The sequence below is a fragment of the Aethalodelphis obliquidens genome, unplaced genomic scaffold, assembly GCF_003676395.1.
Source record: "Aethalodelphis obliquidens isolate GAN/ISIS:26980383/991018 unplaced genomic scaffold, ASM367639v1 scaffold56, whole genome shotgun sequence".
Taxonomy (NCBI): Eukaryota; Metazoa; Chordata; class Mammalia; order Artiodactyla; family Delphinidae; genus Aethalodelphis; species Aethalodelphis obliquidens.
Window position 1 is genome coordinate 1219110 of NW_020838000.1, and position 26298 is coordinate 1245407.

General features: G+C 45.9%; 1 protein-coding gene across 1 annotated transcript in view; it reads right to left on the minus strand.

Annotated features, from left to right (window-relative positions):
- Positions 1 to 11727: 11727 nt before the first annotated feature.
- Positions 11728 to 26298, minus strand: part of LOC113609332 (retinoic acid receptor beta-like) — an 80671-nt gene continuing 66100 nt past the window's right edge. The window contains exons 3-4 of the mRNA XM_027086474.1: positions 14730 to 14871; positions 11728 to 11792 (exon numbers count right to left, since the gene is read on the minus strand). Of these exons, the coding sequence (XP_026942275.1) occupies positions 11728 to 11792; positions 14730 to 14871 (207 nt within the window). The remainder of the gene's footprint in view (positions 11793 to 14729; positions 14872 to 26298) is intronic.

Consider the following 26298-nt stretch of genomic DNA (forward strand, 5'->3'; position numbering starts at 1 on the left):
GTTGCTGCAAATGGCATTATTTCATTCTTTTGAATGGCTGATTCCACTGTATATACGTACCACATCTTCTTTATCCATTCATCTGTCAATGGATATTTAAGTTGCTTCCATGTCTTGGCTATGCTGCAGGGAACGGTGCTGCAAGTGCCGCAATGAACGGTGGAGTGCAAGCCTTCCTGGTGGAGTAAAGCACCGCTCTTCAATTTGATGGACATAAAATTCTATTATTCGGGAACACAGAGCCACAAAAAAGGCACTGTTTGCAAAAACACACTGGGGTTTGCGTTCTGTAGCCCCGGATCCCGTCATCAACCTGGGGACATGGGTAAGGCCCTCTCCAAGTGCTGCCTCAGGCCCAGGAGACAGGAGGAGGTCCTGATGCCCCCTTCCCGGGGGCAGGAGTACACTCGGAGCTGCGTATCTTCACATCTCTGAACGCTCAAAGTCCAAGGGTGCCACAGCCAAGTTTCCATTCAAAGTTGCTCCGGTGCTTTGTCCCCCCACTTCCAGGACACAAAGTGGGAATCCTTCAAGCACGACAGTTTGCACTTGATTCTCTGCCTGTCCTCATTGAATCCCGGAGCTGACAGCGTTTACTAGAAGCAACTCTTTTTAAAAGATTTATTTAGTTATTTATTTTTGGCTGTGTTGCGTCTTCATTGCCACGGGCGGGCTTTCTCTAGTTGCGGTGAGCGGGGGCTACTCTTCGTTGCACCACGTGGGCTTCTCACTGCGGTGGCTTCTCTTGTTGCGGAGCACAGTTTCTAGGTGTGCGGGCTTCAGTAGTTGTGGCTCACGGGCTCAGTAGTTGTGGCTCGCAGGCTCAGTAGTTGTGGCTCACGGGTTCTAGATCACAGGCTCAGTAGTTGTGGCGCACAGGCTTAGTTGATCCGCGGCATGTGGGATCTTCCCGGGCCAGGGCTTGAACCCATGTCCCCTGCATTGGCAGGCGGACTCTTAATCACTGTGCCACCAGGGAAGTCCTAGAAGCAACTTTTATCTTTTCCTTTGGAAGCACTGTATCATGACTGCCTCCTGAGTGTGTCTATTTTGAAACACCAGTGAAATTCCTCTGTTCTATTTTAAGATTTAAACTATGTTGCTGAATCAAAATACTGTTTATAAGTCTGACCCCACTATGTTGTTGAACACCTCCAAAAGAAACAAGCCAAGAAAAAGGCGGGACTTGCATCCTCCAACATCAAAACAGGACATTTCTGTCCTAAAATCATTTTGAAAATAAAACAATCAGAATTTTTTTTTTAATCACGGAGGTACATTATATTGGTGAAGTGAAGTGTTAGAACAGTCAAGCGTGAATCTGGGGCAAAGACATCCCTTCTCTGAGGAAACAGAGCGCTCTCTCCTCCGTGCCGGCACTAAAAAGACACCTGTCTCTATCAATCCGGTCAATCAGATCACAGCAACTCTTTGTTTTCCAGTATTAAAGGGAGAAGTAACCTAATTGTGATAGTTAATACTCTGCGATGGCAGACTGGTTGAAGTGCTCAATCCCACTCCAGGAAGAGCAAATTCCAGACTGAACTGTGTGCGTGGATTTATGGAGCAATTTAGACGGCCACCCTCCAGAGAATTGCTGTCACGGGGAGAGGACACTTAAAGGGCCACGCTCATCACCCAGAACGCAGGGGCTGCAGGCGAATCTCGGGTTGCTATTTTCACAGAGACATTTGTTTCCAAACAAAGGGCTCTCTGCTGGCTATTTTAGAAGGACTTGCGTACTCACTCAGCCAGCTCTCCGTGCTGGGGATTGTCTTTGGGCACTGAGGTTTCACCATCAATATCTATTTAAAGCAGAATGAAAAATAGCTCCAGATGAAAACATAGGGTATTTCCAGCCTAGAATGTGAGACGCTTCCTTTTCTTACAGGGCTGAGATCTGGTTTCTCCCTCTCTTTCTCTCTCTCTCTGAAACTGCCACCTGTCTTACAATCTTTGCTGTGTCTTAGTTTAATTAGCGCTATTTTCCTTTTAGCGGTACATAAAATTATAGTGCACCTTAACAAATTATAGATTGGATGAAATATGGTGTCTAGGTGTGTACAGTTTTGAGAGAAAGCAAATCTTCTCTGTTAGGACCTATTTACAAGCTCTATCTGGTCGCATCCACCGCGGAACATAAAATATCAAGACTTCGTGTCATGAAAGGGCCAGTAGGCTAGTATTTATGGGGTGCGAATTAGGGGAGGGGGCAAAAGAAAAAGGGAAACCAGGCTCAATATATCTGTATATTGATTCAAATCTCTAGCTCTTGGGAAGATCAAAGTTCCTGATTCAGAATCTCCACTTCTCAAGTACCCTTTGCTTCTAATCCATTCCAGAACTAGCTATTAAATACAAGGCATTAAGTTGAGGACCCAAGTAAGACTCTGTGCCTGTCCTCAGGATGCTCCCAGCCCGTGTAGGGAACACCTGTTGTTCTCTCTTTCCTTCCCTCTCTCTCTCTCTCTCACACAAACACACACACACACACATACCTACCTCCTGAACTCAAAACAAGTTTGACATTGAAAGTCACCCAACAGAGGTGCCGCCAGCATGTCACAGTGTGGGGAGGTGAGAATGCCCCCCACCTGCCCCTGCTGTTGGAGGAGCGTACGGGCACACTTAGGAGGGAGGTGGGCTAGCACAGAGCGGGAGGAAGGCGGGGACAGTACCGCCCGAGGCAGCTCACGTGGGGGTCTTTGGGGAGCAGGACAAGAGGCCAGCACGGGGCGGGCGGGCAGGCTGAGTGGCTGTGTGTACGGAGTCGCCCACGCCGATTCACAGGGAGCTGATTCTGCAGGTGGCGAAGGGCCGTGGCTCCTGGCACAGGATCACCGGGCTCAGTGCCAGCGCTCTGCTTTAAGGGGGCTGGCTCTGAGCGGCAAGGACAGATGTCGCATTGAAGGGTGCCCCTTGCTCTGAGTAAATGAACCGCTGGGCTGGGAGGTGTGTCAGCTGTACAGACACTGAGGGCCGCACTGATGATCACACGGGCTGCTCTCCGGGGACCGGGCTGGGTGCGAGTACCAAGGGCCAACACTCAGCTGAGGAATGTCTTTAGTCCTGGCCACAGATTAATCCGTTTGTCCTCACAGTAGCCATCTGAGGGAGGTACTACGATTGTCTCTGTGTTACAGACCGGGAAGCGCAGGCACGGAGATGTGAGATAACCTGCCCGAGATGGCACAGAGCTAAGCAAGGGCTGGGCTGAGGCTTGAACCGCAGCTGCCCCTCGGGTCAGTCCTCCCGCCACGATGCTGCTCTTCAGAGGCAGGGACGCGAGTAAACCGCCCTGGCGGCCTCCCTGGCGTCTCCCGCTGCCGCTCCAGGTGTCTGGATGCTTGAAATCCCACCGCCGCGGATCCACCCATTACCGACCCCCTCCTTGCACCAGGATAGGACGAACCCAAGGATGCAAGCAAAGCAGGGCCCATACCCTCCACTCGGGGCGGGGGGGCAGCTCGGGGTGGGGAGAGGGCTGGACAGAGGCAGGTCAGGGGGATCCAGACCAACCAGCAAGGCCCAGGGCCCTGGAGGGGCCAAAGCTGCCCAGATGCTGTTCTGTTCCTGTCGAGGTGCAAGAACACTTGACCAGCTGACACAGAAAGCCACCGTTTCTCCAACTTCAGTCCACACCTACCTTCACGGTTTTTCACATGCTCACAGGCCAGTACCCTCTGATGATTTCTGCCTAAACTACTTTTCTGGTTATAGATACATTTTAGAGAACTTGATTTTACCACTACACGGGGGAAACTAGTAGCATTGGCCATAAACAGGAGGTAAGAGTAAAACACAGACAGCATTTTCAGGTCAACTGTCTCTGTTTGTAAATAAAGTTTCACTAAATAAAGTTTTACTGGAACAAAGCCATGCTCCTTCATAAAACTTCCACGCTGCAATTGAGGCAACTAATACCCAGTGGTCTGCAGAGCCTAAAATGTGTCCTATCTGGACACTTAAGAAAGTTTGCACACCTCTGAAATAAATACAACTTCTCACTAGGGACAGTTGCCTGTCCTCTCTATTAAAAACAGCGGGGAGCAAAGGTTCATGAGGTGTTCATTAAGGGGGTACCAGCCACAAACTCGGACTTTCTCCCTGGCAATAAAAAGACTGAATGAATATTGACTGAAAAGGGAATAACTTTACCACCGGATGATCTGATATTATTCAGCACTCCCTAAATTATGTTTCACATCACTGTGGGCAGAGTTTACACTAGGGGAAATACTGTATTAAACTAGTACATACATCAAATCAAATCATATATGTAAACGATAGAATATGTGCCTTGGGAACAGAGATGGGTGAAGATACAGAAAACTTTGTAACGTTAAATGTACATAAGAACTCTACTGTTAGAGAAGCGAAGTGAAGCTTGAAAAGATCCAGGGGCTGGAACTGGGCCCGTGGGCTGAAGCCAGCACCGTGACTTAGGCAGGGATCAGCCTCTCTGAATCTCAGGAACACGGAGGATCAGAATACTATTCCTGCCCCACCCAGCACACGGGATGACCCTAAGTCTTGGGAGACTGCTGTGGGTAAAGCGCTTTGTGCTCGTATCACCCACATGGCTGACGGCGAAGGCAGTGCTGCGGTAGAGGCCGAAAGGTGATAAGATTTGGTTGGAAGAAAGGAGATGGTGGATCCAGGGGAAAGGCAGGCCACAAAGTCGCAAACAGAGGATTTGGAGAGGGACTTCCCTGGCGGTCCAGTGGTTAAGACTTCGCCTTCCAATGCAGGGGGTGCGGGTTTGATCCCTGATCGGGGAGCTAAGAACCCTCGCGCCTCGCGGCGGCCAAAATCCCCAAACATAAAACAGAAGCAATATTGTCACAAATTCAATGAAGACTTTAAAAATGGTCCACATCAAAAAGATCTTAAAAAAAATCACGCAGAGAGATGGAAGGTGCCACGTGGGCAAAACGAGGAGGATGCTGGGAGGGAGGGGGCTTTGCGTCGGGGGAAATTTGGCTTGGGTTCGGCATCTCCCGAGAGACCGCAAGGCCTCACCTTGAGCTGATGATGCAGGAAAGCATCCTTTCCAACACCCTAGTTCAGCTTTCCCCATGGAGTAGGGTTCCATGACGCCAGGATCCTGTCCCGTTCTCTGATTACATGTCCCAGCATCTCCGGGCAGATGAGCCGCCTGCCTCGAAGTTTACAGTAGCCAAGGAAGGGGGATATTTATTTTGGAAACTATGTCTGCAAGCTTTCTTCTGAATGCTGTGACATAATATTCGGGGCCATACATCTAAACCGCAGCATCATAAACAATTCAACACGAACAGAGCCTCCGCCCTTCACTTGCCTCCTGAAGGAGGATCAAGGCGGTGGTTATTAAAATAACAACCAGCTGTGACAGCGACAGCAGAGAACAGAGCCTGTGTCAGCAGCAGAGGAAGAACCCAAGAGAACAGGTGTCCTTTATGTAGAACCAACCATGTGCCAGGAAGGGTCCGAGGCACGAAACCCGCCAGCAAGGCTGCCCACGCTGGGGCTCAGCTTGGGCCCTGCAGCAAAAGCATGCGTCCTGCCCAAGACGAGACAGCTCGAGAGCAGGGCCGGATTCGAACCCAGCTCAGGCTCCCTTCAAAGCCCTTTGTTCCTTCCTCTGCTCTGTCCTGCTGCGTAATGGAAACGTCTCCTTTTTCTAAGGTGAGAACGTGCCCAGCGTGCCCCTTCCAGGCTGTGGGGAGATGATGTGTTCATAAAGCTGCAGGAATCTGAATACTTCTTTTGCAGCCTGAGTGCTAAGGGGCTGCAAGCCCCGCGGCGGCGCGGGCATCACCGCCTGCAGGTGCCCAAGGGCAGTCTGTTGCTGGTGGGTTTTTTTTTTTTAATCTCTTGGACACATGTGGGAAAACAGGAACATGTGGTCAGTGGAATGGGGCAGCAGATTTTTATTTTCCAGCTTCCATGACATTTTTAAGTATAAAAATATAAAGTTTCTAGTCTTTCATTTAATTCGGGGCTGAGGGGGAGGGGCTTTTGGGGATTTGTGTGTGGCGGGGAGAAGGCAGGGTTAATGCTGCATCTCTGCTGAACAGAGCAAAATGATCACAGTGAGCATCAGAAACACAGTAATGGGCTACGACATGGGAACAAATGAAGAAATAAACTGAAATTAGAAAGACATTACGTGACCTGATGATGATGTTTATGTAATTTTCCAAGTACACAGGCAACCGACAATATGAATCTCCTCGTTATTAAGCCAGTAAAATCCAGCCATAGAACCAACGAGCACATCAATATAATCTGTGCACCAAGAAAAGTGATTTTAACTGAGGTTAAGTGCCTTTAATCCAAAAGGTTTGTTTTAATGTAAGTTTAACACTAAAGGGGAAATGAGAGAAACAGAGAACAACAAAAGCCTCTCGTGGAAGTATCTAAGTGTCCGTACAAAGCACATTTATGGCATCCAACCCACCCATGGGGACGTTCACATCTAAAGTATAAATCGGAATTTAGAGACTTTATAAAAAGCCATCTTTAAGCTCAATATGCCCCAAATGAGAAGTTGTCAATGAGTGCTTAGGGACTCTTAAATTCAGAGATTATTCAATTGCTCTATTCTACAAAAACACTTATGAAACTGTCATAGTAAAAAAAAAAATGCTGTGAAATAAACACCGAACAGCATTCTCACACAAAATCAAAAGACGTGTTTTGCCTACCACTCAAAGGCATGGATTACATAAATATAAGCTCAAAGAGAATGTAAAGAGGGTCCTTTGTAAATTAAAAGCCAGCGATTTTGAGAAAGGAAAGAAGAAATAGAAGGGGGTGACAGCCTCAGTACCTTCCCTAACATCTTTTGTTACAGACACTGGTGGAGGGTGCCCAACCTGAAGGCCAGAGGCTCAGGGAACCCAGCATATGTTAAAGGCACCAGGGACCACAATTCCCCCTTCACCACAGCTCACGAGCCTTCGTTCAGGCTAGTTCTCATGTCCCACTCTCCTCCCCCAAGTCCAGCCTGTTCCTGCACCTCTGCCTTTTGTCTGTGAGCAACTTCACTGACAATGAGACAGGCTGGGACCTGGGACCTGGGACCCTTTGCTGCAGTGCTTGCACCTGGACAAACTCTGCTCCAGCAACAAAATACAAAGAAACTATAAGGGACTGAAAATAGCTGTGTGCATGCACAGCTGGGAAAAAATTATGTACAAGATACAAAAAGACCCAAAACCCAGCTGCCACTTCTGAAGAGCCCGGAGCGAAAGCAGGGCACTGCGCATGTCCCGTGCACTCAGCACCACCAAAGGGGCGGGCAGACCACCTAAGCCACACCTCTGGCCCCACCCCTACCCTCATCCCATATAAGGAACCAGCTCGCCCCCCACTCAGGGGGCAAGTGAGCGAGGGAACCTGTTACTTGTTCTCGCTCCCCTCTGCTGCAGCAAGGGCCCCAATAAAGCCTTGCCTGGATTTCTTGTCTGGCCTCTAATAAATTTCTACTGATTGAGGAGGCCAAGAACCTTGGTCGTTATCACCAAGGTTTGGCAAAAGGGAGCCGCAATCCCACGGCCACCCCTTGTCCATCTCAGCCTCTCCACCTTCACTGGGCCTTTCGTGCACAGTCACACAGGATGCCTGCTCAGCTGAACAGTCTGCCCAGCAAACACACTAGAAGATCTGACGTCTTCCAGGACAGGCAACTGGCAAGAGGCAGCTGACTGACGAAACACTGTTGTCTAAACAGGATGAAAAGCATCAGTTCTCAAATCACACCCAGGCTGTCAGTCAACAGTAATGCTCCTCGCATCCAGGTAGAAAACACAGCCCCAGAGAAGGTGCATAACTTGTTCTGGGCCCGGAGCAGAGAAGTGAGTGAGTGACAGCTGAATAGCTATACCCAGAAAGGCTCTGTGACTGACAACTTTTCACGATGTAAAGCTAGGGAGATGCTGGGTTTGGTCATCTCTTAATACAGCCACATCGCTAAGTATTAGAGAAATACAAATCAAAACTACAGTGAGGTATCTCACCTCTCACTGGTCAGAATGGCCACCATCAAAAAGTCTACAAACAGTAAATGCTGGAGAGGGTGTGGAGAAAAGGGAACCCTAGTAAACTGTTGGTACGAATGTAAATTGGTGCAGCCACTATGGAGAATAGTACGGATGTTCCTTAAAAAACTGAAAATAGAGCTACCATATGATCCAGCAATCCCCCTGCTGGGCATATACTCAGACAAAACTATAATTCGAAAATATACATGCACCCCAATGTTCACTGCAGCACTGTTTACAATAGCCAAGACGTGGAAGCAACCTAAATGTCCATCCACAGAGGAATGGATAAAGAAGATGTGGTACACATATACACTGAAATATTACTCAGCCATAAAAAAGAATGAAATAATGCCATGTGCAGTGACATGGAAGGACCTAGAGATTATCACACTGAGTGAAGTCAGTCAGACAGAGAAAGACAAATACCACCCACCCCTTATATGTGGAATCTAAACAACGGTACAAATGAACTTATTTACATAACAGAAATAGAGTGACAGATGTAGAAAATAAACTTATGGTTACGGGGGGGCGGGGTAAGCGTCGGGGGAGGGATAAATTGAGAGACTGGGACTGACATATACACACTACTATATATAAAATAGATAACTAATAAGGATCTGCTGCAGAGCACAGGGAACCAACACTCCACTCTGTAATGGCCCATATGGGAAAAGAGTCTTAAAAAGAGTGGACATGTGTATATGTATAACTGAGTCACTTTGCTGTACACCTGAAACTCACACAACATGGTAAATCAATCATTCTCCAATAAAGAATAAATAAATAAGTAAAGAAACCACTTGGCCACTCTGACTTCGCTGAGGAAAGCATCGTGCTAGCTTCTCGGCCTACAAGGTGAGGAAGACAGGACGCTTGCCGTTCAGGAGTTTATAATCAAGCCAGGGAGCCTCGCGCTATAAGCTTGTGGTTCCTGGACGTATGTCCAGAGCCCCGCGGGAGCGCAGGGGGAAGAGTGCATAACTCTGCCGGGAGTGTGGGGTGGGGTCCGGGGGCGGCTTCCAAGAGCAAATGGCATCTCAGCAAACTCCTGCAGTTCCTCGGACAAACGAGTGGAAACCCAACCCCAGGGAACAGCCTTTGCCGGAGAGTGCAGCTGTGAGGCTCACGGGTCCTCAGGCTCCAGGGCAGCTGGAAGCTGGGTGACGGTCCGTCGGAGGAAAGCAGGGGACGGTGGGCGGGGGCGAGCTGGGGGTGAGGTCACCACTGGGGGAGCCCCTGCAAGCCTCGGGCCAAACCCAGCCCTACACCTGTTTTTGTAAGTAAAGATGTACCGGCACACAGGCAGATCCCCTTTGTCCACGTATTTTCTACTGCCGCGTTTGTGCTACCACGGCGGAGTTAAGGAACCGAGACAGACGTCATACGGCCCACGAAGCCGAAACATTTCCTACTGGACCCTTTTTTAAAAGTCTGAGGATCGCTGGCTGAAAGACTTGAACGATCGCTGGGATTTCCGTAACTGACTCAAATGCGTGTGGTCAGCTCCTGTGGTCTCCAAGCAGCATGGTCTCAACTGGCTCCCTCCCCATCACGGACATAAGCTTGTCTGCATAGCTCACTGACAATCCCAAATTTTGTGTCTTCATTTACTGTTGATCCTTTTTTCCTTGTTCCTACTTCAGGGCTTTGCTACACACTTTCCTTGCCTGACACGGTTACAAGCCTCCCACCCGCCAGCAGAAGCTCATCACTCAACTTGGGAGTCGTGTTACTTCCTTTGCTTCCTCCCCAAGTTCTTCATAAATTTTTGTACTGCTTTTAGAATGCAGCTGAAAATCGATTTTTTTCCCCTTACTGTTACTGCTTTCAAATCCCATGGTCTGACAAAGAGCTACTCCTCCACAAAAAAGGTTCCCCTACTGTACAAAGCCCTTGGAAAATATAAGGCATACCCACCAGCATTTACAGAACAGAAAAATGAAGAAATAATCATGCTTTGCTGACGGGACACACAATAAAGGATTTCTTTTACCAGTACATCCCCTTATACTTTTAAAACCAAATGTGATCTATGAAAATTAAATTTGCACATGATTTTCCAGGGCGTACATCTCTAATACGTAGCAAGGAGTGTAATTATTGTTTTATTAACCACTGGCAATAAAACCCAGAGTTTTCAAGGCTGCTTTTTACGGCATGCAGTATATGTTGCTCCCTGGGCCCAGATCCCAGGGCTGCACCTTACCAACCGTGTTACCTTGAGTAAGTTAACCTCTCTGTGCCTCAGCTTCCACATCTTGCTGGAAAGGAGGGAGAGAGGAATTATAACTAACCTACCTTACAGGGTTGCTATGAGGATCAAATGGTATGAAGTATTACAAGAGGTTAATGCAGTGCCTGGCCCATAGAAAACACCGCGTCTATGTTAGCGGCTACCATGGGATGATTCTCAGGTTTCTTTCTTTCTTTTCCCCTGCAGCATAAAGAATAAGAACGTACTGGGAACAGCGCTGTGAGACGATATTTCGTGGGGAACATGAAGTTGTTTCTGCCTCCTGACTTTCTGGTTTCCCACCGAGAAACACTTCTTCCACACCCTTGGCTCTTGTGGTTTGGGTGGGTCTGGAGCTGGGCACACGATCCCAAACTAGCCAATCACCATATTCAGCCCCCAACACCCCAAAGTCCTGCATTCACAGAGGATCTGAGGCTCTCTCTTTCTGCCGGGTAGGCCATTGGTTGGCCATTTGGAAAATCTTCCCAGAAACAAAACCAGCACAGCAAAAAAAAAAAACAACAACAAACCAGCTCTGAGAAATGAAGAGGAACGATGAGAATGCCCCCAAAACAAACGTGAGCCTTTGCATCCAGTCGTGTCATCCAGCGACATGTGTTGATTTTTTAGCTTATGTCAGGTTGGAGCTGGGTTCTCTGTCCCTTGCGTCCAAAGGGTTCTGATACATACTCGTGAAGTGACATGACCTCTGGCCCCAGTGGAATGCAAACCTTGCTAATCTTGGTGCTGCAAAGGAAGCATGGCGAGCAGAGGTGGCAGATGTGAACTGTAAGCTTGGTTCTGTCTTTAGCCAGTTGGGGATTTGCTGGGAAGAGCGTTTCACCTTTCTGGGTCCTGGTGTACTCGTATGTCAAAGGAGAGAGGTGAGTGAAAATCAGTCTCTAAGATCCGTTTTCAGCTGCACCGTCCTGAGTCTCTGTTACTCCTGGGTTTGTTTCAGTGGTGGGTACTGTGGTATAATTGATGAGTGATTCTCATATGCTCCACCGTCCTATGAGTCTCTGTTACTCCTGGGTTTGTTTCAGTGGTGGGTACTGTGGTATAATTGATTAGTGATTCTCCTATCTTCCTGCTTCCTTCTGTTTCAACTTTTAAAATGTTCTATTAGACTCTCGGTCACTGTACTCCAAGTGGATATTTCTTCCCCTTCAATTTCCTTCTGAAGAAAATATATTTATTTTTGTTTACTTGGGCATAATGATCCCATTTTCTTCCCATTTCTATATTTTTAAATCTAATTAAGGTGACAAGTTCCTGGAGGGTTGAAACTAGAGTTCTCCTGTGGGTGTAAACATTATTTTTTTTAATTGGCAACCAACCTTCCAGTTTTTACAGAGAAGCAGGATATGGGTTTTAAGCAATGTAAGCAGGAAATGGGTCTCCAGCCCACGCAAAATAAATGCAAAAGTACTGATTTACCCCGAGCCCACATCTGGCTTACTCATTTATAATTTTAGCCTGAACTGAAATTCTCCCACAGAACTGCAGTGCAACATCCACATCTACAGAATGTCAGACCAAAAATGGGGAGTCGGGGGGATAATCCTGTGAGTCTCGCTTATACATATAAACAATTTGCCTACTTCAGGGCAATATCATGCTTTTCTCATTAGTGCCAGGGTTTGGGGACTGAGCTAAGTAAAGATTAGCTTGAAAGCTTCACATTCATGGATTTTTTTAAGAAGGTTTTTAAAATAACATTTATTTCTTAAAAGTTAACATGTGCATAATAGGAAACCAAAAAACACAAGAAGCAGAAAACAAAGTCATCCGTAATCCCGAGCAGTTTACCATTTGGTGTGTCCCTCTAGGTCTCGTTTCTGTATTTACACAACTCAGCATCCATGTTTATGTAATTAAGACCATACAGTTAGGTATCATGCTTTTTCACACACCATGAATATTTACCATTTCAAAGTCCCAAAGCTATGAGTACTTTGATAACCAAGAATGTACTACACCAACTCAATCTGGAAGGAAAGAGTCATTCAATAGCTCTAAAGTTTGGAGGGGATCAAAGGATCTGGCTGAGATGCGGGCAACAGAACCGCCTGGAGGAGGTGACCCTCCCAGAAGGGACGGCATACCCAGCATGCATCCCTGTCTGGTGACTCCAGGCTTGCTCATCGGGACCTTAATTGTGAATAAGACCCCAGCCTCAACTGCCTTCGTGAGTCCTTGGCAGAGAGAAGCAAACCATCGGAGGCAGAGGTTCCAGGGGTGGTGGGTTCGGCAACTCAGGGATGCCAGTCAGGGCCCGAGTTCTGTCTGTCTTTCCATTCTTCCATCCACAGAGCCTGCTCTGTCCTATAGCTGACCTCCCTTGGGGCTGGAGAACACTCGCGTCTCCTTGTTCACATGCATCAGAAGGCAGGACACTTCTGCCCCAATATTCTAAGCATGAGTCTTTTGTTTTAGTCATTTTGTTTTGATACAATTTCAAATTTGCTCAAAAGTTGCAAGAATAGTTCAAGGAACTCCTTCACTGTGTATCCCTTCACTCAGATTCACAAGTCTTAATATCCTGCCACATTTTCTTCCTCTCTTTCATTCTCTCTCTCTCTCTCCACACACACACACACACACACACACACACACACACACACACACAGCCCTTTTGGACCATGGAGAGTAGGCGGCACATATCAAGAATAAGAACATTCTCTTATGTAACAATAGCACAGTGATCAAAGACAGGACATGCAAAGTTGATTCAATGTGATATTCTAATTGACAACCTATATTCGAATTTCAGTAACTGTCCCAATAATGCCCTTTATAGGTAGCTTTCCTCCACTGCAGGGTCACCAGGATCATGCCTTGCACTTAGCTGTTATGTCTCAGTCTGTCTGTCTTTCATAATCTTGGCAATTTTGAATTTTAGTTTAGTTTTGGTTTTTTAATTGGGTTATTTCCTTCCTTATCATTGAATTGTCAGAGGTTTTCCATATTCTACATATAAGTCCTTAGCAGATATGTGATTTGTGAATATTTTCTCCTCGTCTGTGGCTTGGCTTGTCATTAATTTCACAGTGTCATTTGGACAGACATTTTCTGATTTTGATGAAGTCTGATTTACCATTTTTTTCCTTTTATGGGTCACGAGCATGAGTCTTGAACTCATTCTCACTGGAACAGCCTAGGTTACACGTTCGCCATGAACCAATGACTGTGGCTGCGACAGGTTATACTGATTGGCTTGAGTCAAACGAATGGATCCAACCCTGATGTCTTCCCTGAGGAGTAGAAACCCAAGACGTAGAAAAGCCTATGTAAACCCTGGGCAGAATTAGGAAAGGCAAGGGGCAGGAAAGACACTGGGCAGGCCGCCAAGAAACATCCCAAGTCAGAGCTCCCAGCAGAGCTCCCGTCGGCCAGCTGCGCACTCTCAGGGAAGCCCTGCCCGGCTCCAGGGGCCTCGCTCCCATGGCCACACATCCCAGTTCCAAAATCCAAGAGCGTCTAACCAACATAAAGCCTTCAAACCCCGCTGTCGGACTGTGGCTTTTTGTCTCCCTCTCGTAGGGGTCAGTGGGCGTGGCTTAGCATCTCCAGGGCCCCTCAGAGCGCCCCGTCCAGTGCCCCACTCAGATGCTCAAGTGTCAGGACGCAGGGGGGGCAGGTGGGCAGCGATTCCACTGAGCGCCCAACCAGGCACATATCCCTGCATCTTCCTTACACCTGCCTGAGCCCGGCCACGCGCCTGGCACGTTCTTGTTCCCTTCGTGATTTTTTGGTGCTGTATGTACTCTGCCTGTATATGTCCTCTGCCTGTATATGTCCTCTGCATGTATAATTCAAAGCCCCACAAGCAGATGATTATGGACCACTCATTTTTAATCTATTCAAATATTCTCTTCTGAATTAATCAAGTGAATAACTGTTTGGAGGAGTGGGGCTGAATCGAGTTTGGAAAATTGCCAACATGCCAAGTTTCTAAATGCTTCTTCGACAGCAAAAGTTTTACGCTCCCTCCCCTCTGAAAAAAGGGTCCATTATTACCACGGTTGATGGACCCTCTGAAAAAAGGGTCCATTAGTACCACATGCCTCTCGCCTCGTTTTATTCTCATCAACACAGGCAAAGCTCGCTATTCCTACTGTCGAGATGGGGAAACAGAGTCTCCAAGTGGCTCTAGGACCAGTTACCAGTGGCTCAGAGACACAGAGCTGGTTAGTAACCGCTCTGGAATACAAGCCTGCTGTCCACGACACCCAGCGCCTGCCTTTTCACCAACTGCCACTCAAATTGTATCTGAAAATCCCCACGGTTGTTCTATTTCCGTGTCATCTCTGTTGACACCTACCCCTGGCAAACTATCACTCGTGTCACGTCTGAATTCCACACGCTGACGTCCTCCACGACTTGATTTTGGAGGCTGAGCAATCATATTTATAGATAAGGCAAAGAGAAAAGAATTTTTTGGAGACTCCACTTACATTCTTTGGACATTCCCACTTCAAAGCACTTCTGGAGTCGACAGTACTGGCATCGATTCCTGGTGACTTTATTAATAACACAGTTCTTATCTCGGTGACAAGTGTAAATCATGTTCTTCTGAATACTTCTGCGGAAAAACCCCTGCAAGCAACCAAGAAGATGAGAAAATTAAGCAAAACTACTGAGCTTCATGAGAAATCAAAGCCAACCTTATCAATGCATTGCCTGCTCGTTCTGAGTAATGAAGTGATGGCGGCAGAAAAGTTAACTTATTTAAGCCTTAAAATCCTTGTGAAATATGAATAGTCAGTTCTCTCCCTTTGCTGCAAACCAGAAAGCCCCTTTTAATCAAAACTGGACTTGCCCGTTATTATCTTGCTAAAAGAAAATGAATACCAAGCGAATTCACTTGGAAAACATAATGCAGAGTTGGGTTCACTCCAAACAGGCTTAACTTCCTAAGTGGCTCCCTTGCTGGCCAGAACAATATCAGGTGAGTCCACTGTCAAGAAAGCCAATAGAAGAAGCATTCCATTTGCAGAAGAAATTATATGCTTCGTGAAAGAATTAGGTCTTTCCAAAGGAGTCTTCTCCAAATGCTTTTACATATTTAGCTCTCGTGATAATATTTAAAACATGATTTAATTTGCAAAGTGTTTAGAAAAATATTATCCAAGATTGGAAACAAGGCAGAAAAATGATTGTCTGCTCATTTAATGGCATGTGGGAGCTGTGATGTCCAATATGATAGCTACGAATCACGTGTGGCTATTTAAATAATGAAAATTAAATAAAATTAGTATGATAATCTCCAGGTCCATCCATGTTGCTGCAAATGGCATTATTTCATTCTTTTTAATGGCTAATATTGCACTGTATGTATGTACCATATCGTCTTTATCCATTCACCTGTGGATGGACATTTAGGTTGCTTCCATGTCTTGGCTACTGTAAACAGTGCTGCAATGAACACTGGGGTGCACGTATCCTTTCAAACCATGTTTTTCCCAGATATACGCCCAGGAGTGGGATTGCTGGGTCATAAGGCAGCTCTATTTCTAGGTATTTTTTTTTAAGGCACCTCCATAGTGGCTGAACCAATTTACATTCCCACCAACAGTGCAGGAGGGTTCCCTTTTCTCCGCACCCTCTGCAGCATTTACTATTGGTAGACTTTTTGATGATGGCCATTCTGACCTATGTGAGGTGATACCTCATTGTAGTTTGATTTGCATTTCTCTAATAACTAGTGATGTTGAGCATCTTTTCATGTGCCTCTTTGGTCATCTGTATGTCTTATTTGGAGAAATGTCTACGTAGGTCTTCTGCCCACTTTTTCTTTCTTTTTTTTTTTTAACATCTTTATTGGAGTATAATTGCTTTACAATGGTGCCCACTTTTTGATTGGGTTGTTTGTGGTTTTTTGGGTTTTTTTTTTTTTTTGATATTGACCTTCATGGGCTGCTTGTAAATTCTGGAGATTAATCCCTTCAAGTGCTCAACAGCTACACATGTGCAGGGGCTACCGCACTGGGCAGCACATGTACAGAATATTTCCATCATTGCAGGAAGTTCCTCGGGCAATGTATACGCTGCACTGACTGACAAACTTACACGAGTCATCTAACGGTCTCGGGAAATGTAACTTCCTTTGACTTACTGTTTATTATTGACTGGACCTTGACTCTGTAAAGATTGTAGAAGACTGGTAACTTATAAATCTTATGTGCCTAGTATAGGTGCGAAGATTCCTGCCTGGTTGAAATATAACCAAAGATTATTGTTTTATTGCCTTGTAGGACATTAAGCAGTTGGGTCTAACTTTGCCACCTTATTCCAGCATTCTTTTTTCCAATCACCCTATCTGTCTGTCTGCCTACCTCCCTCCCTACCTATTTTTTTCATATCCTTCTTTGAACCGGCTTTGTCATCTGACTGTTTCCCTCGTTAATGAGTGAAATAAGTCTTCAACATGTGCTTACTGCATATTTGAATAAGTATTGTTTTTTAACTTTTGGAAAGTTATATTTTGACCAAAGAAGCAATTTATCCTGATTTTTTGGGAAACACTGATGAAACAAATCACACTTCAGGCTCCATGAGCACAGGGTCTCCCCCGAGCTTCTCCTCTCTGCGTACCCATCTCCCCACACAGCTTTGCAGAGAACGGAAAATTAAGTGGTGCTTGTTAAGACAGAGATGATTGAAGAGTGAGTGATGGGTAAACCTGCTGTCTTTTCTCATTGCCCAACAAAAACCTCTACGCTGCTAGGAGTATTACAAGCAAGGAGTTTTACCTCATCAACTGTGATGTGACTTTTACCTCCGTTAGTAACAATTCTCTTGAATGTGGGAAGCACACCATCCACTGTGTTGAACAGCAAACAAGACTTGCCATCTGAGTTCAACTTTCCCTGCAGTACATTAACACCCAAGGAGCCAGAACTGAAGACCTTCAAAGCTAAAGCACATTAGCAAAGGAAGCTCACGTAACACACACTGCTTAGGATATTTACGTGGGCACCCTAGGATTTTAACATCTAAAAAAACATATTTTTACTGGCATGGTTCGACTGTAAACGCCTGGAAATCTTGTTTAAGGTTGCAACTCCTCTTACATCCCAGACACACACATTTTCCAAGAAAATGTAGTTTATTTTTGTACCTCTGGAGCTACAAATATGCTCAGAATCTAAAATAACAGGTTATAAATACTTTGAAGCTCTAAGAGAATCTGTGCACTATGGTCACCTCAAACATATTTTTTCCTGCAAAGAATACCTACAGGACACTCTTGGCTGCCAGACGTACAACCTCAATTGACAGAAACTTCACTGCTCTCCCGTCAAGTAACACTCACACATGGAAGATCCGGTCTTTTTGCAGGCGTGAAGCAAGTGAGGTATGGACCAAGGTGACCTCCTCCACTTATTACAAACTGAATAATCAGTTCAGCAAATTCTTAGTGAGTGAGCACAAAGGAGCGCAAACCAATCTCCTGACACCCGGATGAAAGAAGAAGAGAGAATTAAGAACTTTATATGTCACTAATTATGCAGTCAGCGTGGTTCAGGAACAATGACAGCAGAAACTAAATAGGACTTCTTGGTTTTCCAAATCAGAGTTTGGGCTGGATTTCATGAGGAGGTCTAAATTTCAGTAAATCATTTCCACTAGGCTAGAATACTTGCTGACTAAAATGTATGCTGTGAGGTATTTTTATTCATGGCCTGGGTAAACAGAAATGCCCTCTGAGGCCAAAGAGAGGTTTGCATTGTCCAAACCCCCCTCCTCCACAGTAGATACTGTGAACCGTTCTGTAAACCTCGTTTCTACTGCTTGGAGGGCCTTTTGTGTGCGTGCGTGCGTGTGGCACCATAGCCCGTGTCACCAAAATTTTATCTACTTAATGTTTTATTTAGGTTGATTCTTCTTTATTTTTTTTTTTAAGATTTGTTTTGATGTGGACCATTTTTTAAAAGTCTTTATTGGATCTGTTACAACACTGCTTCAGTTTTATGTTTTGGTTTTTTGGCCCCAAGGCATGCGGGATCCTAGCTCCCCGACCAGGGATCGAACTCGCACCCCCTACAATGGAAGGCGAACTCCCAACCACTGGACCGCCAGGGAAGTCCCTCTTCCTTTATTTTATTTATATATATATATATTTATTTATTTATTTATTTATTGCGGTACGCGGGCCTCTCACTGCTGTGGCCTCTCCCGTTGCGGAGCACAGGCTCCGATCGCGCAGGCCCAGCAGCCATGGCTCACGGGCGCAGCCGCTCCGCAGCATGTGAGATTCTCCCGGACCGGGGCACGAACCCGTGTCCCCTGCATCGGCAGGTGGACTCTCAACCACTGCGCCACCAGGGAAGCCCCCTCTTCCTTTATTTTTAACATTATTTAAAATGGAAACCTTTAACCTCTGACTCAATTTGAATACCAGCACCAACTGTCAGTATGAGAAGGCATTCATAAAATAAATAAAATGAAGTCGAAAAAACAATAATCAGATGCGATTTCACTCTCGCTGGATTCTGCTTCTGCTAAACCTCACTCCTGGCTGAAAGGGAATGGAGCAAGACTTAGCTACAGATCAGCACTTACTTGAGGCTTCTCTTGAGGAATTCAGAGAAAATAAACATGTTTCTCACTATGTGATTCAATGAGGTTTAACGCCATGAATCTGTCCCACCTAAAATTGGGAGCCTCATAATTTGGGAATCAAAACTGTATCCCAAAGTTGTCACATGTAAAATGAGCTTTAGTCGTACTGAGTTCAAACAGAAACAGACTCAACAGACTTTGAAAATAAACTTCTGGTTACCAAAGGGGAAAGAGGGGAGGGAGGGATAAACTGGGAGTTTGGGATTGACATACACACACTACTATATATAAAATAGATAACCAACAAGGACCTACTGTATAGCACAGGGAACTCTCCTCAATATTCCATAATAACCTACATGGGAACAGAATCTGAAAAAGAATGGATATATGTATATGTATAACTGAATCACTATGCTGTACACCTGAAACTAACTCCAATATAAAATAAAAATTAAGTTAAAAAATTTTTAAGTGGAAAAAAATAAAAAGTTTTCCATCAAAGCAAAGTACCAAGTTCAAGTGTGGTAGTTCTTGCAGCCAGGAGATGGGTAGGTACGGATGAAGGATTTGGTCCTCTTTGGAGAAGCAGCCCCACGGGAGAGAGGGGGCAGGAGGGTGCAGTGGGAGAGTCCCCGCAGGGAAGGAGCGGGGCAGGCTTGGAGAGTCACAGCCTCAGGGCTAGGCGCACTCACGCACTATCTCCTGAGGGAGGGGCTGGAGGCTCACTTCCAAGACCCTTCCCAGCTGTACCTTTCCGGGACTCCAAGTGTGTCCTCGCGCCAGGGAGTGACAAGTTGGGATGGCTTGAGAGTGAGGATGAGGGGGCTTCTGTGGGCAAAGAAAATGGCCAAGGAGGAGGTTTGAAGATGAAGGAAGGAGAGACCGTCCCCCTGTAGGGGTGACAACTGTGATTTCTTCAGACTCACAGACACAGAGATCAGGCTGGGGGTTGCCAAGGGGGAGGGGGTTGGGGGAGGGATGGAGTGGGAGGCTGGGGATTAGCAGATGGAAGCTATCATGTATGGATTGGATAAAAAACAAGGTCCTACTGTATAGCACCGGGAGCTGTATTCAATATCCTGGGATAAACCATCATGGAAAGGAATATGAGAAAGAATGTATATATGTGTGTAACTGAGTCACTTTGCTGTACAGCAGAAATTAACACACAACATTGTAAATCAACTCTACTTCAATAAAAAAAATTAAAAAAAAAAACAAAAACAACTGCGATTTGTTTGGACTGGCCTGGGGCTTAAAAGACACCAACAAGAGGGCTTTCAGACGGTGTCACCTTTATCTTGGAGCGGAGACCTCACCACACCTCTGTGGGGACCTGGGGCAGGTGTCTGTGACCAGATGGAGGCTGGAGTGTCAATCCTGGCTCATGGTTGCTGGTCATCAGGAAGTCTGAGGGCCTGGTTTTCTGACACCAAGTCTAGAGTTGCTGGTGCCATGAGTTTCCTCTTTCACTTTCCAGAAACATCCTTTTTCCCAGTAAACACAGAAAACTTCTATCAGGTCTTGAAGATGTTATGTCACCTCACCCAGGAAACCTTCTCTGACTGATCCAAGCAAACATGAATGCTTCCTCTTCTAGATAACCCTGGGCTTTTGCTTCTCCTTCTACATCACACCTATCTGAGTATGATATTTAAAATATTAATCAATAGTACCATCTACTTCGGAGGTTACGTGGCCATCGTGGGGGAAGTCCAGTCTGTGGCCAGCAGTCACAGCCTCAGGAGTCCCATGGGCTTCAGAGATTTCCACCAGTGGGTGTCCCAGAAGCACCACCAAGTGTGACATCTTTCTTGCTGGGATTCCAGCCTCCCTGACAGGGGACAAGGAGGGGCATGGGGGCCGGCTCCACAGAACTAGGGTGGACAAGATGGGGACTCCACGGTGACTTCATGTGTCTTCCCTGGACTCACCACAGCGGACTTGGGTGGAAGGAGACAAAGACTGAAGGCAACAACTGGTAGGAACACAGTTCAATATTTCAACACCTAGTACAAATGGACTGGTACAAATCAACTGCATATCCCCAGCACCGGGACAGAACCTGACACATGGCAGATATCCAACAAACAGCTGTCGACTGAACGAATGGACAGCGGACATCCTCAGCTATAAACAGAGACACAGTGATAGTCCTGGATGAGCTATACCTTAATTCCACAGAATATTCTGCAATGATAATGTATTCCTTGAGGATGATAGTATCTGTACTTAGGGAGGGAAGCATCCAGATCTCCCTGAGGTTAGTAGAAGACCCACTGATTTGAGTTGTAATCAGGTTAGTCAATCAGGACTTCTGCTGGTTAGCCATGATCTGTGTTGGTTAATCTGTTAACTTGGTGAAACCTGCCTTCTGCTGTCTAATCGTGGCTTCTGCGGCTTAAGCGTGACTTCTATTGTCTGAGATCGCCAAAGCAAGTGACACAATGAACGCTCTAACTACCTAGATCAAGAAGCTAGACCTGCATCACAAACTGGGTCAAGTGTTTTCTAACCGCAGGTTTTTCAACCTTTCTTACCTCATAGGCTCTTCTACTCTTGCTATCAAAGACCTGGGGTCCAATCAAAAAGAAAAAAAAATAGTCACTTGGTGGAGAAGGCCACATAGGCCTTAGAGCCATTTGCGAGCCATTTGCTTCGCACCATAGCAATACCCATGGAATGCCCACTCCTGCTCAGATTTCTTCTGTCTCCCCTTGGGGATATGAGGTGCCATTGCTCTAACTAACGTACTGTCTGCGGGACAGAAACAATTCTAGATCAGAAGGGACGGTATGCCTCTTGTAAACCGAAATATCCTCCTACACCTAACTGCTTACAATTCGTAATTCCCTTGATGGACTCGTCAGATGTCCCAAATCTAAACAGGACATGGAGAAAAGTGACTCATCTCACTCCTTCTTCATATTTTGATATGACATTAAGTTGGGCCTCCTTCTCTCCTCTCATACTCTCAAATCATTGCTCCGATTCTCATCATTTTTTCTCCCATTCATGGGCCCTGTTTCACCTTCTAGTTTTCAGATATCATCACATATAATATCTTTCACCCTCTCCCAAAGGGGGTGATTTTTTGGTTGGTTCAGATAGTGGGCTAGTGGTTAAGAATTAGGCTTTAAAATATTTTTGTGAAAAATAATTGCCTGGGGACTTCCCTGGTGGTCCAGTGGTTAAGACTCTGTGCTTCCACTGCAGGGGCCACAGGTCTGATCCCTGGTCAGGGAACCAAGATCCTTCAAGCCGCAGGGCAAAAAAAAAAAAAAAAATGCCTGTAGTTTGTGTATTATGTATAATTATATATAATATCTTGCCTTACAGAGATGGAGTGGGGCTGAGATTTTTTTAGTTAATTTTTATTGGAATATAGTTGATTTACAATGTTGTGTTAGTTTCAGGTGTACAGCAAAGTGACTCAGTTATACATGTACACATATCCACTCTTTTTTAGATTCTTTTCCCGTATAGGTTATTACAGAGTATTGAGTAGGGTTCCCTGTGCTATACAGTAGGTCCTTGTTGGTTATCTATTTTATATATAGTAGTATGTATATGTCAATCCCAATCTCCCAATTTATCTCTCCCACCCCTTTCCCCACTGGTAACCATAAGTTTGTTTTCTGTATCTGTGACTCTATTTCTGTTTTGTAAATAAGTTCATTTGTATCCTTTTTTTAGATTCCACATATAAATATCGTATGATATTTGTCTTTCTCTGTCTGACTTACTTCACTTAGTATGATAATCTCTAGGTCCATCCAAGTGGCTACAAATGGCATTATTTCATTCTTTTTTATGGCTGAGTACTATTCCACTGTATATATGTACCACATTTTCTTTATCCATTCACCTGTCAACGGACATTTTGGTTGCTTCCATGTCTTGGCTATTGTAAATAGTGCTGCTATGAACATTGGTGTGCATGTATCTTTTTGAATTATGGTTTTCTCTGGATATATGCCCAGGAGTGGGATTGCTGGATCATATGGTAGCTCTATTTTTAGTTTTTTAAGGAACCTTCATACTGTTCTCCTTAGTGGCTACACCAACTTACACCCCACCCACAGTGTAGGAGGGTTCCCTAATTGGTAAGGTAGGAACACACTTTCGGGCTCTGATTTTGCCCCCTAGGTGATATTTACATCATACTGTATGCTGCTGGCGCCTACTGAACAGAGGCTGGAGATGGTGTTAGATATCCTACAATGCAGAGCAATTCCCCTGCTGTAGACTGAATGTATCCCCGAAATTCCTACATTGAAGTCTATTGCCCAGTGTGATGGTATGAGGAGGTGGGGCCTTTGGGAAGCACTTGGGCTATGAGGGTGGAGCCCTTATAAAAGAGACCCCAGAGAGCTAGCTTGGCCCTTCCTCCCCCATGTGAAGGTAAAGGGAAAAGACAGATGTCCAGGAAGCAGGCCTTCACAAAACTCTGAACCTGCCAAGTGCCTTGATCTTGGACTTTGCAGCCTCCTGAACTGTGAGAAATAAATGTCTGTTGCTTATAAAAATAATAATAAAAAAAAGAATTAGGCTGTAGCTCGGGTACACGTGGATTTAAACACTGACTCGGCCACTTACCTATGCGATATTGAGCAAGTTACACTAAGGCCTCAGTTTCCTCATCCGTAAAATGGGGATAATAAAGTACCTACTTCATAGGATCGCTCAGTGCACCCAATCAGGGAACACATATAAAGTGTCAGCACAATGACCAGCGCATAGCAAGGGCCCCATGAATGGCAGCTTTAGTTACTGGCAAAACCTCTTTTTCCAAAGCTTTCTTCTGGACAATTTCGAATATACATTTTGTGTTTAAAATAAAGATTCCCAACTAGGACAGAACACTGTTCTGAATCTCTGAACAACATGGGCTATTGTGGGCAGACAGCCTCATGATTCCAAAGACTCATTCATATATCGATCCATTCACCCAATGCCAATTCCCATCCCAACTGGGGTGGGCTCTCCCGGGGCGTACAAAGATGGATAAGGCCTGGTCCTGCCCCTCCTCAATCTACCAGGAGCATTAAGTCAAGGGAACCCAGCAGTGTGGAAGCAGCAAGTGAAAAAGGGCCCAGTACGGTGCCTGGCACATAGCAGGCACACGGCAGTTATTTACTGAGTAAAGGCCGTAGGTATTCAAAGGAGTCAGAAAGGAGCCAACACTTGATCCCAGCTCTAACGAAGGGGTAGGATTTGAACAGCAAGACAACCAACAAGGACCTACTGTATAGCACAGGGAACTCTACTCAATACTCTGTAATAACCCGTATGAGAAAAGAATCTGAAAAAGAATGGATAGATGTAGATGTATAACTGAATCACTTTGCTGTACATCTGAAACACAACACTGTAAATCAATTATACTCCAATAAAATTAAAAAAAAAATATTTCCCCCCAAGGAGCATTATGGGTGAGCAGAGGCTGGGGTTAGAAAGGACAGGGAATGGCCAGTGGTCCGGGCCGGTAGAGTCGTGAGCGATGGATGTGTGTGTGAGACACAGCTGGGACAGCGGCTGACGTGCAGACGGGGGGAGATCAAGGAGGCCACGCCAGGCGCTGGCAGGGCAAGTACTCGCTCTTCTGTGCAGGAGAGGGCTAGGGTCGGAGGTATCCTCTGCTCAGATGGCTCAGGAAGCTGTGCATCACTGATCTCCTCGTGCATTAACTGCATGCACGCTGAAGCAGACAGTGAACTCTGCGTATCAACACAGGTCCCTAACACCCAGAGCCTGCCCTCAGGCCTGAGCAGAAATAGAGCCCTAGAAGCCTGATTTCTGGAATGACGGTGCACTTGGCTGACTCGCGTGCAATGCTAGAGCTGCTTCTGAGAATTCACACCATGGTGCTTTGGATGGAAGTTGCTTTGCTGCCTTAGAGCCATTGACATCGGGCTGAACAAGTTCAGAAACCATCGAGGTCCTTTGAAGAAAGGCACTAAATAAAAACTTTTTTCCTTTTAAAAAAAGGCAACTTGGCCTTTTATTTGTCATAAAAAGCATGGGGTCAGGAGAAATTCACCCCAAAACTAGTGTGGGAAGCACATCTGTTTGTACTGGGCTTTTGCAGAGCTAATTTCTATCCCACGCAAAGTTCGAAAGGGTAATTTCTCCTTCCTGAGTGAAAGAAGAGAGAGAAAAGTGAGGAGTGTTGCTTAGTCGTTTTTCCTCGATCATTAAGAAGACTATATCTCAACCCCATCTCAATCAAAGAGTAATATGCAGGTGGCCACCCCAGGGAGGCATGCCCCCGGCCAGCCAGGCCGGCACGGCGAGGTCCTGGCCAGGCCGGCGCAGAGCTGCAATTCCCATTTCCAGCCAGAAGCAGAGATGCTGCCAGTAGGAGGAGGTGAGTGTGGAATAATCCCATCACAGCAACTTTGGGAAACACGGCTTTCAGACCAGGAAACACGTTGCCTTAAACAAACAAAAAACACCCTCCAGAGTGAGTGGAAGTCTATGCGTGACAACGTCTGAAAAGTTATTAATAGCCAGATTTGGGGGGAGAAAAAGAAAAGTGAAGACCTTTTCACCCTACTGAAAGACAATGGTGAGAGGGAGGGAGAAAGTAAAAAAACAGCCCACTATTTTGATGACAAACAGAGAGCTTCCTCCCCAGCAAGGAGGGTGGGCACACATGTGACATGGGGAACACTGGACAGTAGAGCTGGGGGGGCCGCTCTGAGCCATGAAAGGAAAACAACGTAAGATTCCTGCTCCAAACAAGAAAGTCAAGTTGTCCCAAGGGGTAGAGGCTTAGAGTTATTTTTTGTTAAAAAAAAAAAAAAATCCCCACCAGGGGAAGGTCCCACTTTTGGAAATTTAGTAAAGATGAATGGGTGACAGTGGTGAAGGTGGACGGCGCCAAGGTCTGATAGCCTCGGCTTCTGTAAGGTCCCTTATTCCCCGGCGCCTCTCACCTGCTCCCTGGGAAAGGGTCCCTTCTGTCCTTCCACCTGACCATGCATTTCAGCCCTAACTCTCTCCTTTCAACTCCCTGGGACTGGAAGTTTCCTGAGCACATTTACTCTTGCCCAGGTTAGAAAGGCGAGCCTTTATTTTGGGAGATGCCTAGAAAGATGGTTCATCTCTAAAGAAGGCGAAGACCACAGATTTAGCAAAAATATCATCTCTGTGGGAACGAGTCTTTCCAGAAGAGGGTGATTAAGGTCTTTTCCTGGACTTTGTCAGGTGAACCCCTGAGGGCTCAACCCCTGTTAGACCCAGAGGCCAATGCTCTCAATCCTTCTAATCCCCAGTTAATTAAAACTCCCCGGGAATACCAAGGCAAAGGCAGCCTGTGTTCTTAACTGTGAACCTGAACTCACAACACCAGAGATCAAGGTTTAAATCTCCAAAGTCTTCCATGTCCCAGGAAGGGCACGGGGCCACTGCATTCAGTCCACAGTGTTCTTTATCTTAGAGGAACATGAT